The 14780-nt window shown below is 43.8% G+C and overlaps 1 protein-coding gene across 4 annotated transcripts in view; it reads left to right on the top strand.

The window, feature by feature from the left end:
- The window catches only part of LOC134343979 (heme transporter FLVCR2-like), a 250933-nt gene that overhangs the window by 45476 nt on the left and 190677 nt on the right, over positions 1–14780 (top strand). For all 4 annotated transcript variants that reach the window (XM_063043005.1, XM_063042996.1, XM_063043023.1 and 1 more), the window contains exons 2-3: positions 4640–4781; positions 11958–12098. In XM_063043005.1, coding sequence (XP_062899075.1) covers positions 4640–4781; positions 11958–12098 — 283 coding nt within the window. The remainder of the gene's footprint in view (positions 1–4639; positions 4782–11957; positions 12099–14780) is intronic.

Raw genomic sequence — 14780 nt, 5'->3', positions numbered from 1 at the left:
TTATGGAGATACACACACATATTCACTCCATAACAGTCCATAATGTAGACATACATGTGAAGTCAGAGTCACACAGCGCAGTAACAAGTCCTTCTGCCAACTGCACTATCACGCATGTATTTACCCCAATTATACAATGATCCAATTTTTATTCTCCATACATTCAGGCCAATACTTTCCAGGTTGAAAGGGTTGAAAGCTTCATCTTCCTGTGTGCCTGAGGTCATAGTCAATGATTCCACACACCCTGGCCATTCTTTATTCTCACCTCACCCATAGGACAGGCTGTACCATCAGGTTCAAAGACAGCTTCGATTTCACTGTTATCAGACCCTTGAAGGACCTCTTGTATGATGAAATGAACTCTTCCCATCACAATCTCCCTGTATGACATCCTACTTTATCTTATAATTGCACTAAAGTCACTCCTTGATTTCCTAAGTTCCTAGAAAAAAGGCCTATGCAGTCTGCACACATCTCCCTATTAATTCAGGCTGTCGTATCCTGTCAACATTCTCAAATATTTGCACTCTTTCCTGTTTAGTAACTTCTTTCCCATTACAGGGTGTGCACTGTACTCCAGGTGCAACTTGTACAACTCCTCTACTTCGTGCCCTGACTGTCGAAGGCTAGTGTGCTAAACACCTTCCCACCCTGTTTATATGTGACACCATTTTGCAAGTGCCTTACTAGTGACCATATACCAACATTTACTGCCTTGTCTTCATCAATTTTCTTGGTTACCTCTTCAAACAAAACTCAGTCAAGTTAGGAAGTCAGGATTTCCCCTGGGGAAAAAAAGCTCCATGCTAATTATCGCTGATCAGCACCAGATTTACATAGATATGTAAATATGCACCAGATATACAGCACAATACAGGCCCTTCAGCCCACAATGCTGTGACAAACATGCACTTACTTTAAAATTACCTAGGGTTACCCATAGCCCTTTGTTTTTCTAATCTCCATGTACCTATCCAGGAGTCTCTTAATGGACCCTATTGTATCGGCTGTGGAGATGGCATTTCATGAAACTTGTCCATTAGAATTTTCTCCAGTAATTTTCCTGGCACTGATGCAAGTCTCACTGAAATACTGCTACCTGATTTAACAAGTGAATTAAGTGGTTGGTGGATTGGGGCAAGGGGCAGTGGTTGAGCCGAATCTCTGAGGTCAGTGACAGTTTGGAAGAAGATGCAAGTATTCCCTGGTGATTGATCTGGGAGGGTGTGAGGTGGTGTTGGAGCTGCCATTCAGCTTGCAGAATGAGTTCTGTTTGCTAAATGCCACTGTTTTGTATACAGGTTAAATGAGTACCTTGGAGGTTTCTTGGTGAAATATAGTTAATCAAATTCAAGGAACTGAAGGTAGATAAGTGGGTGGGATATACAAACTCAAAAAAACATAATTTCAGTGGATGAAATAAGAAGACAATGTGGGAACTTGTAAACTGGGTAGCCTCTGAAGAGAAGCATCCAGTTATTGTAGAGCTGAATGACCTAATATGATGTATGTAGTCACAAACAAGAGAAAATCTGCAGATGCTGGAAATCCAAAGCAACACACACAAAGTGCTGGGGGAACTCAGCGGACCGGACCAGGCCAGCTATGGAAAAGAGTACAGTTGACATTTTGGGCTGAGACCCTTCATCAGGACTCTGTCTCACTGTTTGTCTTCTGGGGTTCCATCAACGCACTCTGAAGGGAGCCTTTGTGCCCTTTTGATTTCTATTGTGGCGCATTTTCCTTCCCTCTCACAGCCTGGTTTTGCCTTTCTTCCCTCAGACTTACACTCGCTTCCAACTTTTCTCTTCCTCTTGCTTTTTCCACATCCTGAAGTAGGCTTAAGGAAAAAATACCAAGGCGTTCTACTGGAGGACGACTTGAGTGAGGGTAGGGTGCTTCGGGGATAAAGGACATAAACATGCCAGGAGGTAAAGGAAGGAGGGGAGGTTCTTAATAAATACTTTGCTTCAGTGTTCACCAGGGAGATGGACATTGATGAATGTGAAATAAGTGTAGAACAGGCTACTGCACTGGAGCATGGCAAAGTTAAGAAAGAGGCAGTGTTGAAGCTTGTGAAAAATACATTGGGATAGATAAGTCCTTGGAGCTGGATGGGATATACCCCATAGTTATTATGTGAAGTGAGGAAAGTAATTGTGGCATTAAATATGATCTTTGTTTCCTCCATATCCATAGTAGTACCACAGTATGGCTAGTAGATTTGCAGACAATAATAATGGTTGGAAGTGTTGTGGATAGTGTAGAAAGTTGTCATAAAACATAGAACAGTACAGGCACTTCAGCTCGTGTTGTTGTGCCAACCAATATAAATCTACTCGATATTTGATCTTTCCCTTCCCTCCTACATAGCCCATAACCCTCCCATTTATCGTACATCCATCTGAGTCCCTTTTGTATCAGCCTCTGCCATCACCCTCAGCAGTACATTCCAAGCCCTTACAGCTTGCTTTTTTTAAAAAAGACAAACTACCTTTGACATCTCCTAAACTTTCCTTCTCTCTTCTTAAACTGATGCCCTCTGGCATTGGCCATTTCTACCCAGTGGGGGGGGGGGGGAAGGTGCTGCCTGACAACTTTATCTATGCCTCTGATCATCTTGTACCTCTCATCCTCCTTCGCTCCAAAGACAAAAGCCCTAGCTCACTCGGTGACCAGTGGTGTGCTGCAGGGATCTGTTTGGGACCCCTATTCTTCGTGATTTTTGGAAGTGACCTGGAAGAGGAAGTGGAGGGTTGGGTTGGTAAATTTGCTGATGACACAAAGGTTGAGGTGTTGCAGATAGTGTGGAGGGCTGTCAGAGGTTACAGCGGGACATGGTGACATTGATAGGATGCAAAACTGGGCTGAGAAGTGGCAGATGGAGTTCAACCCAGATAAGTGTGAGGTGGTTCATTTTGGTAGGTCAAATATGATGGCAGAATATAGTATTAATGGTAAGACTCTTGGCAGTGTGGAGGATCAGAGGATCTTGGGGTCCAAGTCCATAGGATGCTCAAAGCTGCTGCGCAGGTTGACTCTGTGGTGAAGAAGGCAAACCGTGTATTGGCCTTCATCAATAGTGGGATTGAGTTTAGGAGCTGAGAGGTAATGTTGCAGCTATATAGGACCCTGGTCAGACCCCACTTGGAGTTCTGGTCGCCTCACTAAAGGAAGGATGTGGAAACTATAGAAAGGGTGCAGAGAAGATTTACAAGGATGTTGCCTGGATTGGGGAGCATGCCTTATGAGTATAGGTTGAGTGAACTTGGCCTTTTCTCGTTGGAGCAACGGAGGATGAGAGGTGACCTGATAGAGGTGTATAAGATGATGAGAGGCATCGACCGTGTGGATAGTCAGAGGCTTTTTCCCGGGACTGAAATGGCTAACATGAGAGATGATTTCTTCCCTATAGGCCACTTTGTTATTGTTTGAGATAAGGGCAATCAATGTAGCATCGTAGGCAAATTTAATTAGCAGATTAGAGCTGTGGGTAGCAACACAGTCATGGGTATACAGGGAGTAAAGGAGGGGACTTAGTGCACAGCCCTGAGGAGCTCCTGTGTTGAGTGTCAGAGGGGAAGCTAGCCCATAATATAAAAGAGGATAACAAATGCTTTTTCAGATTTAAAAAGAATAGAAGAGAGACGAGTGGATATCGGACTGCTGGAAAATTACGTTGGAGAGGTAGTAATGGGGGACAAAGAAATAGCGGATGAACTGAATAAATATTTTGTGTCAGTCTTCCCTATGGAAGAATTTCGGTATGCTAGAATTTTGAGTGTCAGGGCAGAAGTGAGTGATGTTGCTGTTACTAATATGAAGGTGTTTGGGAAGTGGAAAGGTCTGAAGGTAGATAAAACACCTGGACCAATGGACTATATCCCAGCGTTCTGAAAGAGATAGTTGAAGAGAATTGTAGGGGCATCAGTAATGATATTGCAAGAATCACTGGATTCGGGACTGGTTCCAGAGGACTGGAAAATTGTAAATGTCAGTCCACTTTTTAAAAAGATTGGAAGGCAGAAGAAAGGAAATGATGCGCCAGTTAGCCTGACTTCAGTTGTTGGGAAGGTGTTGAAGTTGATTGTTAAGGATGTGATTTCAGGATACTCGGAAGCACATGATAAAATAAGCCAAGGTCAGCATGGTTTCCTTAAGGAGAAGTCTTGCCTGGTAAATCTGTTGGAATTATTTGAGGAAATAACAGGCAGGATAAACAAAGGGGAGTTGGTGAGTGTTGTTTACTTGGATTTTCAGAAGGCCTTTGACAAGGTGTTGCTCATGAGGCTGCTTAGTAAGCTGTCATGAAGTTACAGGAATGTTAGTAGCATGGATGGAAAATTGGCTGGCTGATTGACAGGAGGCAAAGAGTGGGAATAGAGGGAGCCTTTTCAGTTGGCTGCTGATGACTAGAGCGGACTGTATGAGCTGAATAACCTATTTCTGCTCCTGTGTTTTATGGTCGTATTATTTTTCTGTCATCTGGTGAAAAGTAAGAACAAAACTGGAAATGAGGTGAATAGGATTGATACTTGCTCAGCCATATTGTCCGCACGGCTAGTGGCTTAGACTACATGTTTAACAAGTGTTGTTGAAATTCTCTGTCCGTAAGTTCCCCATCTTTTCTTCACAGCTGGGGGTTGCAGTGGGATTTCTCGTTCCTCCCATCCTGGTGCCAAATGTAGATGACCTTGATAAATTAACTTACCATATCAACGTCATGTTTTACGGCACTGCTGCAGTGGCAACTCTGCTCTTTGTTCTCGTCATACTAGGTAAGGAACCTGTTACTTTAAGCAAGCAGACATGTTGGTTGAATGATTTTCTGTGGTCAAGACGACATTGTTTATTTTGGCTGCTGATTCTAGCTCTGCTTGTACAATGATTTTTCCTGTGTCATCCTTCAGACAGCATTATGGTGCATAATTTTTGTGTATGTGCTGAAGATGGAAATCTTCAGTACCTATTATATAAGACCAAAAGATATAGGAGCAGAAGTAGGCCATATATATCGGAGTACATAAGGATGCAAAATGAACTAAATGTATTGTGAATCAATTGAATTGACTTTATTACTTACATCCTTCATATGCATGAGGATTAAAAATCTTTATGTTACATCTCCGTCTAAATGTGCAATTTATAGTAATTTATAATAAATAGTATGAGTAACAATGTAACATAGAAATACAGTTGTGTCAGCATGAATTCATCAGTCTGATGGCCTGTTGGTCCTGGCTTTTATGCTGTAGTACCGCTTCCCAGGTGGTAGCAGCTGGAACAGTTTGTGGTTGGGCTGACATGGATCCCCAATGATCCTCCGGGCCTCTTTTACACACCTGTTTTCGTAAATGTCCTGAATAGTGGGAAGTTCACACCTACAGATGTGCTGGGCTGTCCGCACCACTCTCTGCAGAGTCCTGTAATTAAGGGAAGTACAGTTCCCATACCAGGCAGTGATGCAGCCAGTCAGGATGCTCTCAATTGTGCTCCTGTAGAAAGTTCTTGGGATTTGGGGGTCCATACCAAACTTCCTCAACCATCTGAGGTGAAAGAGGCGTTGTTGTGCCTTTTTCACCACATAGCTGGTGTGTACAGACCATGTGAGATCCTCAGTGATGTTTATGCCGAGGAACTTAAAGTTGTTCGCCCTGTCAACCCCAGATGCATTGATGTCAATAGGGGGTTACAGAAACAAGATAAAATCTGCAGATGCTGGAAATCCGAGCAACACACACAAAATGCTGGAGGAACTCAGCAGGCCAGGCAGCATCTAGGAAAAGAGTCTCAATGTTTCAGGCCGAGACCCTTCAGCAGGACTGGAGAAAACCTCGCTCTGACTCCTCATCTTTTTTTTCTCTGAACCTGCTGAAGGGTTTTAGCCTGAAACGTGAACTGTACTCTTCCTAGATGCTGCCTAGCCTGCCGAGTTCCTCCAGCGTTTTGTGTGTGTTACTGAAACATATTGTGAATCTGGAATTAAAGAATACAATTGTCTTTTACCAGAACAATCACTGAAACTTATTCAAGGTCTGCTTTTCTGAGGATGGATATCTTTTTATGTGCTTTCACCCCTTTGCAACATCCCAGTACCCAAGACCAATAAGAACAGGGTATATGATTTAACCCCTCAGTCCTACCCTACCATTCCAGAGGATCATGACCAACTCAACATCCACTGAGTTTCGAGACTAGAAACGGACCCTTCAGCACATTGTCTCCATCTCATTTATCAGCTCTCAGCCTCATATCTTGGTGGTTCATGTTCTCGTCCAACTACTGTAGTGGGAGTCACTGCTTCCACTGCCTGTTCTGGCAGTGTGTTTCTCCCAAGCCCACTTTCCTGCCTTCTTCCCTTAACCCTTTATTCCCTGATCAATTATCGACCTCTCACCTTTAAATATCCACAAGCACTCTGCTACCGCAGCTCTGTGTACAAGGAGTTTCAAAAGTACTCACCGTCTGCAGAAAGGCTTCCTCATCTCACTGTTAAATAGATGCTTCTTATTCGGATTCTTCAGATTCATCAGGTAGCTTGGTACCAATTGTTTAGTGATAGCAATGATAATTAATTCCTTTCTTGCATTATTAAGCATTAATGGGATGTATAGAATATCTTCTAGCATAAAGGTCGATGAAAAGTATTTGCTTAACTCCCACAACACACACAGAAAAATGCTGGTGAACGCAGCAGGCCAGGCAACATCTATAGGAAGAGGTATAGTCGACGTTTCGGGCCGAGACCCTTCATTAGGACTAACTGAAGGAAGAAATAGTAAGAGATTTGAAAGTGGGAGGGAGAGGAGGAGATCCGAAATGATAGGAGAAGACAGGAGGGGGAGGGATGGAGCCAAGAGCTGGACAGGATCATGGGACAGGAGGCCTAGGGAGAAAGAAAAGGGGGAGGGGGGGAAAACCCAGAGGATGGGCAAGGGGTATAGTGAGAGGGACAGAGGGAGAAAAAGGAGAGAGAGAGAAAAAGAATATGTGTATATAAATAAATAACGGATGATCCTCTCATATTCCTTTTGCCAATCACCTGTCCAGCTCTTGGCTCCATCCCTCCCCCTCATGTCTTCTCCTATCATTTTGGATCTCACCCTCCCCCTCCCACTTTCAAATCTCTTACTAGCTCTTCCTTCAGTTAGTCCTGACGAAGGGTCTCAGCTTGAAACGTCGACTGCACCTCTTCCTAGAGATGCTGCCTGGCCTGCTGTGTTAACCAGCAACTTTGATGTGTGTTGCTTGAATTTCCAGCATCTGCAGAATTCCTCATGTTTGTGGAAATAAATAAATAGATTAGGATGGGTTACGAGGGGGAGGTGGGGCATTAACGGAAGTTAGAGAAGTCAATGTTCATGCCATCAGGTTGGAGGCAACCCAGACGGAATATAAGGTGTTGTTCCTCCAACCTGAGTGTGGCTTCATCTTTACAGTAGAGGAGGCCGTGGATAGACATATCAGAATGGGAATGGTATGTGGAATTAAAATGTGTGGCCACTGGGAGATCCTGCTTTCTCTGGCGGACAGAGCGTAGGTGTTCAGCGAAACAACCTCCCAGTCTGCGTCGGGTCTCACCAATATATAGAAGACTACATCGGGAGCACCGGACGCAGTATATCACCCCAGCCGACTCGCAGTTGAAGTGTCGCCTCACCTGGAAGGACTGTCTGGGGCCCTGAATGGTGGTGAGGGAGGAAGTGTAAGGGCATGTGTAGCACTTGTTCCACTTACAAGGGTAAGTGCTGGGAGGGAGATCGGTGGGAAGGGATGGGGGGAGACGAATGGACTCCCAGCCTAACTCCAGTTTAACTCCCAGCCATTTCCTAGAACCCCCATGACAGGTTCCCTAATCTCATTCTCTAAGGTGCCATTATGTACTTGGACCTCTCCCTTCCATTTATACGTACTTAAAAACAGAGCCTTACATCCTTATTTCTGTGCGAAGTTCTGATAAAGGAGCTTTGACCTGAAACGTTAAGGTGATAAGACCATATGACATAGGAGCAGAATTGGGCCATTCAGCCCCGCCATTCCATCATGGCTGATCCCAGATCCCACTCAACCCCATACACCTGTCTTCTCGCCATAACCTTTGAAGCCCTGATCAATCAGGAAACTATCAATTTTTGCTTTAAAAAGTCTCCTTACCTCTGTTCTAAAGAGTCGCCCCTCAATTTTGAGGCTGTGCCCTCTAGTTCTGGATAACCCACCACAGGAAATATCCTCTCCATATCTGCCTTATCTCCTCCTTTCAACTTGGATGTGTTTCAATGAGATCCCCCTCATTCTTCTAAATTCTAGTGAGTATAGGCCCAAAGCTGCCAAACAAAACACCTATCCACCTGTCTTCATATTGTCTGCAAACTCTGCAACAAAGCCATCAATTCCATCATCCAAATCATTAACATATAATGTAAAAAGAATCGGTCTCAACACAGTCTCTGGTGGAACACCCCTTCACCGGCAGCCAACTAGAAAAGGCTCACTTTATTCCCACTCTTTGCCTCCTGCCAGTTGGCCGCTGCTTTATCCGTGTAATACCATGGGCTCATATGTGGCATCTTGTCAAAGGCCTTCTGAAAGTCCAAGTACTCAACATCACCTGATTCTCTTTCATCTATTCTGCTTGTTATTTCCTCAAAGAGTTCCACAGATCTGTCAGGCAAGGCTCTCCCTGAGGAATGCATGCTCACTGCAGCCTATTTTATCACGTGCCTCCAAGTACCTTGAAACCACATCCTTAGCAATCGACTCCAACTTCTTCCCAACCACTGAGGTCAAACTAACTGGCCTACAATTTCTCTCTCCCTTCTTTAAAAGTGGAGTGATATTTGCAATTTTCCAGTCATCCTGAACCATTCCAGGATCTGGTGATTCTTGCTCATTCATTACTAATGCCTCCACAATTTCTTGAGCCGCCTCTCGCAGAACTGTGGGGTGGTTCACACTTCATCATTTGGTCCAGGTGACTTATCTAGCTTCAGACCTTTCAGTTGTCCCAAGAACTTTCTCTCTAGCAATGGTAACTTCACACATTTCATGACCCCTGGCACCTGGAACTTGCACCATACTGCTAGTGTCTTCCACAGGAAAATACTTGTTCAGTTTGTCTGCCATTTCCTTGTCTCCCATTACTACCTCTCCAGCATCGTTCTCCAGTGGTACGAGATTCACTCTCACCTTGTGCTTCTGTAATTCACTCTAATACTGATACATCTGACATTAGTTTCTCCTTCTCAAAATCCTCGATGAATTCAATCATATTATTATCACTTGCCCCAAAGGGTTTTTTACCTTAAGCTCTTATACAAGACTCAATGCAGAATAGCTGTTCCACTAGTGGGCTCAACCAAGAGCCATCTAAATAGCCATCTCGTAGACATTCCCCCTCTTTGAATCCAGTGTCAACCTGATTTTCCCAATCTACCTGCATATTGAAATCCTCTATGACCATTGTAACGTTGCCCTTTGGGTTTACATTTTCCATCTCCCATTGTAAATTGTAGACCACATACTTACTACTGTTTGGAGGTCTGTATATAACTCCCATCGGTAACTTTTTATTCTTGCAGTTCCTTAGCTCTATCCACAATGATTCAACATCTTTTAACCCTCTGTCACCTCTTTCTAATGATTTGACTTCATTTTTTACCAACCAAGCAATGCCACCTCCTCTGCCTTTCTGCCTCTCCTTTCCGTGCAATGTGTATCTTTGGACATTGAACTCCCAGCTATAATCTTCCTTCAGCCATGATTCAGTGATACCTAAGCATCATATGTGCCAGTCTGTGACTGTGCTACAAGTTAATCTACTTTATTCCGTACACTGCGTGCATCTAAATATCACACCTTCAGTCCTGTGTTCACTCTTTTCAACTTTGTCCACCTTTTACGTTGCAACACATCCTGTTGACTGCAATTTTGCCCCGCCATCAGCCTCTCCTTGCTAGGAGTCTCACTACACATTGCCTCTATTTGTAAACCAACAACTTCATCTGCAGCACTATCAATCTGGTTCCCATCCCCCTGCCAAATTAGTTTAAACCCACACGAACAACTCTAGCCAACGTGCCCGCAAGGATATTGGACCTCCTCGGGTTCATATCTGACCCGTGCCTTTTATACAGGTTATACTTTGCCCGGAAGAGATCCCAATGATCCATAAATTTGAAGCCCTGCCCCCTGCAGCAGTTCCTCAGCCACATATTCACCTGCCAAATCATTTCATTTTTACCTTCACTAGCACATGGCACAGGCAGCAATCCAGAGATTACCATACGACACAGAAGCAGAATTGGGTCATTTGGCCTATCGAATCCGCTACGCATTCAATCATGGCTGGTCCTTTTTTTTTCACTGCCCTGGAGATCTTGTTTCTCAGCTTTTTACCTAGCTCCCCAAAATCTCCTTTCAGGACCTCCTCACCTTGTCTGCCTATGTCATTGGTGCCAACATGTACCAGGACTTTTGGCTGCCCACCCTTACCCTTGAGCATGCCATGGACCCGATCCAAGACATCCCTGATCCTGGCACTAGGGAGGCAACATACATCCGGTTGTCTTGCTGACGAAGGAATCTGCTACCAACACTGCATTCCTCTTCATCTCTCTGCTCTTCTGAACCACAGCACCAGGCTCAGTGCCAGAGTCCTGGTCACTGTGGCTAGCACCCCCCCCCCCGCCCCCATAGGTCATCCCCTTAATAGAATCTAAAGTTATATATTTATTATTAAGGGGAATGGTTATAGGGGCTGTGCATTTCCCCTCTTTCTCCTGATGTCACCCAGTTACCTGTCTCTTGCAGCCTGGTGGCACTCTGTAGCTCCTGTCTCATTCTCCCATATGAGCCAAAGGTCATCAAGCTACAGCTCCAGTTGCTTAATACGTTCTCTCAGAAGTTGTCACTTAGTGCACCTTGTGAAGATGTGTTTATCTGGGAGACGTCCAGTCTCCCAGACTTCCCACATCCCACACGAAGTACAAAACACTGCTTCGGAGCCATTCTCACTAACCTACTATGCTCTATCAAATAAATACAGAGAGAGAGTAACTTGCAAGACGACATACTTCACCGGAACCTGATCTTAATGAGCCAAAGTCACTCTAAAGTCTGGCACACTCAAAATGAATGGCCGCTCCGCTTGCACTTGAATTATTCTTATTGGCCCTTTCTATTGAACCCCTCCTGCTGATTGATTGCTTCTCAAATCAGGAAAAACTGCTACAAAATTCTGCCTTCAAAATCTTCATCGCTGCCTTGACTTAAAAAAAAGTAGCTCTATTTATGCACCCTAGGTGTGGATGGTCCAACTCAAATTCAATGCATCTGAAACTGGTCTTGATGCTGGTTTCTTTGTGAGCTTAACTATATTCATATGAAACTAGGCCAAAATGTGTGCAATTCTGGATGTATATTTGGAGATGCAAGGTAAACTTCAGATGCTGGAATCTGGTGCAAATAAAACTACTGGAGGAATTCATTTGGTTAGCCCACATCTGTGAGAGGGAGGAGGAATTGTTGGAATTGTAAGTTGAGACTCTGCACCAAGACTAAGAGTGAAGAGGGTAGGTAGCCTGTATAGAGGAGCGAGGAGGGGTAACCTTGTCTCCATCCTCCCCTCCCATCCTCAATTGCAATGGCCTTTATTTTCTTGTCTGTTTCCACCTATCACTCACCTGTTTCTGTCTCCCTGTTCCACCCCACCCTCTCCTCCACCTGGCTCCTGCCCATTATCTTTCACGTCTCCCTGTCACCTGTTGGCTCCTGTCTCTGTCATCTTCTCTAAATTGGCTCTGTTCCCTCTCCACTCTCAGTCCTGATACAGGGTCTCAACCAAAACTGTTAACCATTCCATCCCCATCAACTGTTCTAACAACAGTTTGTTTTTTGTTTTTGTTATGTAAAGGATTAATTTGTGGCCCACTTCTAATTTAATTCCTTTATTTCAGTGTTTCAGGAGAAGCCGGATATTCCACCAAGCCAAGCACAAGCAGCTATCCATGCCAGCCCTCCACAGGACTACTCCTATATCCAATCTATTCTGCAGATGGTCAAAAACTTGCCATTTTTCCTCCTCATTGTAACCTATGGTAAGCTTCTGCTTTGTAAATTTATTGCTTTGCCTTGCTTTTCCCACACAGCATTACAGTTACATTGGATTAATGTTAGTCCCCTTAAATATGGTTGATTTTTGAACATTGGTGATTCATACATCCAATTATAGCCCATTTCTGGCAATGTTATTCAATAAAGGTCACTGTTACAACACCTGTTAGCTACGTGCAACTTTATGGAAAATAGTTGACATGCAAAATAGCGAATTGTACATTTTTGACTTTGTAAACTTTCTACATGATTCCATAATACTATTTTTTAAATTGCTTTGCAAGCTTTCGATTCACACATAGTTTTATCGCACCGAGTACAACACCATAAAATCAAGGAGACTTACAACAAAAGGCTGGACCATAAGTTACAGGAGCAGAATTAGGTTATTTGGCCCATCTAGTCTGCTCCACTATTTTATCATGGCTGATTGCATTTTCCTCTCCGTCCCAATCTCCTGCTTTCTCCCCGTATCCCTTTATGTCCCGACTAATCAAGAATCAGAATCAGAATCAGTTTTATTATCACTGGCATGTGATGTGAAATTTGTTAACTTAGCGGCTGCAGTTCAATGCAATACATAATCTAGCAGAGAGAGAAATAATAATAATAAATAAATAAAATAAAACATAATAAATAAACAAGTAAATCAATTATGTATATTGAATAGATTTTTGAAAAATGTGCAAAAACAGAAATACTGTATATTAAAAATAGTGAGGTAGTGTCTGAAGCTTCAATGTCCATTTAGGAATCAGATAACAGAGGGGAAGAAGCTGTTCCTGAATCGCTGAGTGTGTGCCTTCAGGCTTCTGTATCTCCTACCTGATGGTAACAGTGAGAAAAGGGCATGTCCTGGTGCTGGAGGTCCTTAATAATGGATGCTGCCTTTCTGATACACTGCTCCCTAAAAAATGTCCTGGGTACTTTGTAGGCTAGTGCCCAAGATGGAGTTGACTAGATTTATAACCTTCTGCAGCTTCTTTCAGTCCTGTGCAGTAGCCCCTCCATACCAGACAGTGATGCAGCCTGTCAGAATACAACTATAGAAGTTTTTGAGTATATTTGTTAACATGCCAAATCTCTTCAAACTCCTAATCAAGTGTAGCCGCTGTCTTGCCTTCTTTATGACTACATCAATATGTTGGGACCAGGTTAGATCCTCAGAGATCTTGATGTCCAGGAACTTGAAACTGCTCACTCTCTCCTCTTCTGATCCCTCTGTGAGGATTGGTATGTGTTCCTTCGTCTTACCCTTCCTGAAGTCCACAATCAGCTCTTTCGTCTGACTGATGTTGAGTGCCAGGTTGTTGCTGCGGCACCACTCCACTAGTTGGCATATCTCACTCCTGTACGCCCTCTCGTCATCACCTGACATTCCACCAACGATGGTTGTATCAACAGCAAATTTGTAGGTGGTATTTGAGCTATGCTTAGCCACACAGTCATGGGTGTAGAGAGAGTCATGTAGTGGGCTAAGCACACACCCCTGAGGTGCGCCAGTGTTGATCGTCAGCGGGGAGATGTCATCACCAATCTGCACAGACTGTGGTCTTCTGATTCGGAAGTCGAAGATCCAATTACAGAGGCCTAGGTTCTGCAACTTCTCAATCAAGATTATGGGAATGATGGTATTAAATATTGAGCTATAGTCCATAAACAGCATCCTGACGTAGGCGTTTGTGTTGTCCAGGTGGTCTAAAGCCGTGTGAAGAACGGTGGAGATTGCATCTGCCGTTGACCAATTGTGACGATAGGCAAATTGCAATGGGTCCAGGTCCTTGCTGAGGCAGCAGTTCAGTCTAGTCATGACCAACCTGTCAAAGCATTTCATCACTGTCGATGTGAGTGCTACTGGGCGATAGTCATTAAGGCAGCTCAGATTATTCTTCTTTGGCACTGGTATAATTGTTGCCTTTTTGAAGCAAGTGGGAACTTCTACCCCTAGCAGTGAGAGGTTGAAAATGTCCTTGAATACTCCCGCTAATTGGTTGGCACAGATTTTCAGAGCCTTACCAGGTGCTCCATCAGGACCTACTGCCTTACAAGGGTTCACTCTCTTTAAAGTCAGTCTAACATCGGCCTCTGAGACAGAGATCACAGGGTCATCAGGTGCAGCAGGGATCTTCACAGCCGCAGTTGTGTTCTCCTTTTCAAAACGTGCATAGAAGGTGTCTACCTATCAATTTCTACCTTAACAGGTTTCCCCCGCTATCCGAAGGTAGAGCATTCCTATGAAACCTTTCGTAAGCCGGAATGTCATAAAGTGAAGAAGCAATTACCATTTATTTATATGGGAAAAATTTGTGAGTTGTTCGCGTAATAACCTACCAAATCATACCAAATAACACACAAAACTTAAAATAACACTAACATATAGTAAAAGCAGGAATGATATGATAAATACACAGCCTATATAAAGTAGAAATAATGTATGTATAGTGTAGTATCACTTACCGGAATCGGGAAGACTACGAGCACACTGATGATGGTGTGTCAGGCTGAGGCGTCGGAGGTTGGGGAGGTGGGAGGTACGTCTACACCTTCTTCTATGTCTGTCTGCCTCAATGTCAAAGGCCGAGGTTCGTCTGCTGTGGCCGATGTGGAAGGCTTCAAATATGACAGTATGCGTGACTGATAGCCTCGTGCATTTTTCTATCATACAG

Source organism: Mobula hypostoma, chromosome 1, assembly GCF_963921235.1.
Source record: "Mobula hypostoma chromosome 1, sMobHyp1.1, whole genome shotgun sequence".
In the NCBI taxonomy this organism is placed as follows: Eukaryota; Metazoa; Chordata; class Chondrichthyes; order Myliobatiformes; family Myliobatidae; genus Mobula; species Mobula hypostoma.
This window is presented reverse-complemented; position numbering and strand designations above follow the sequence as displayed.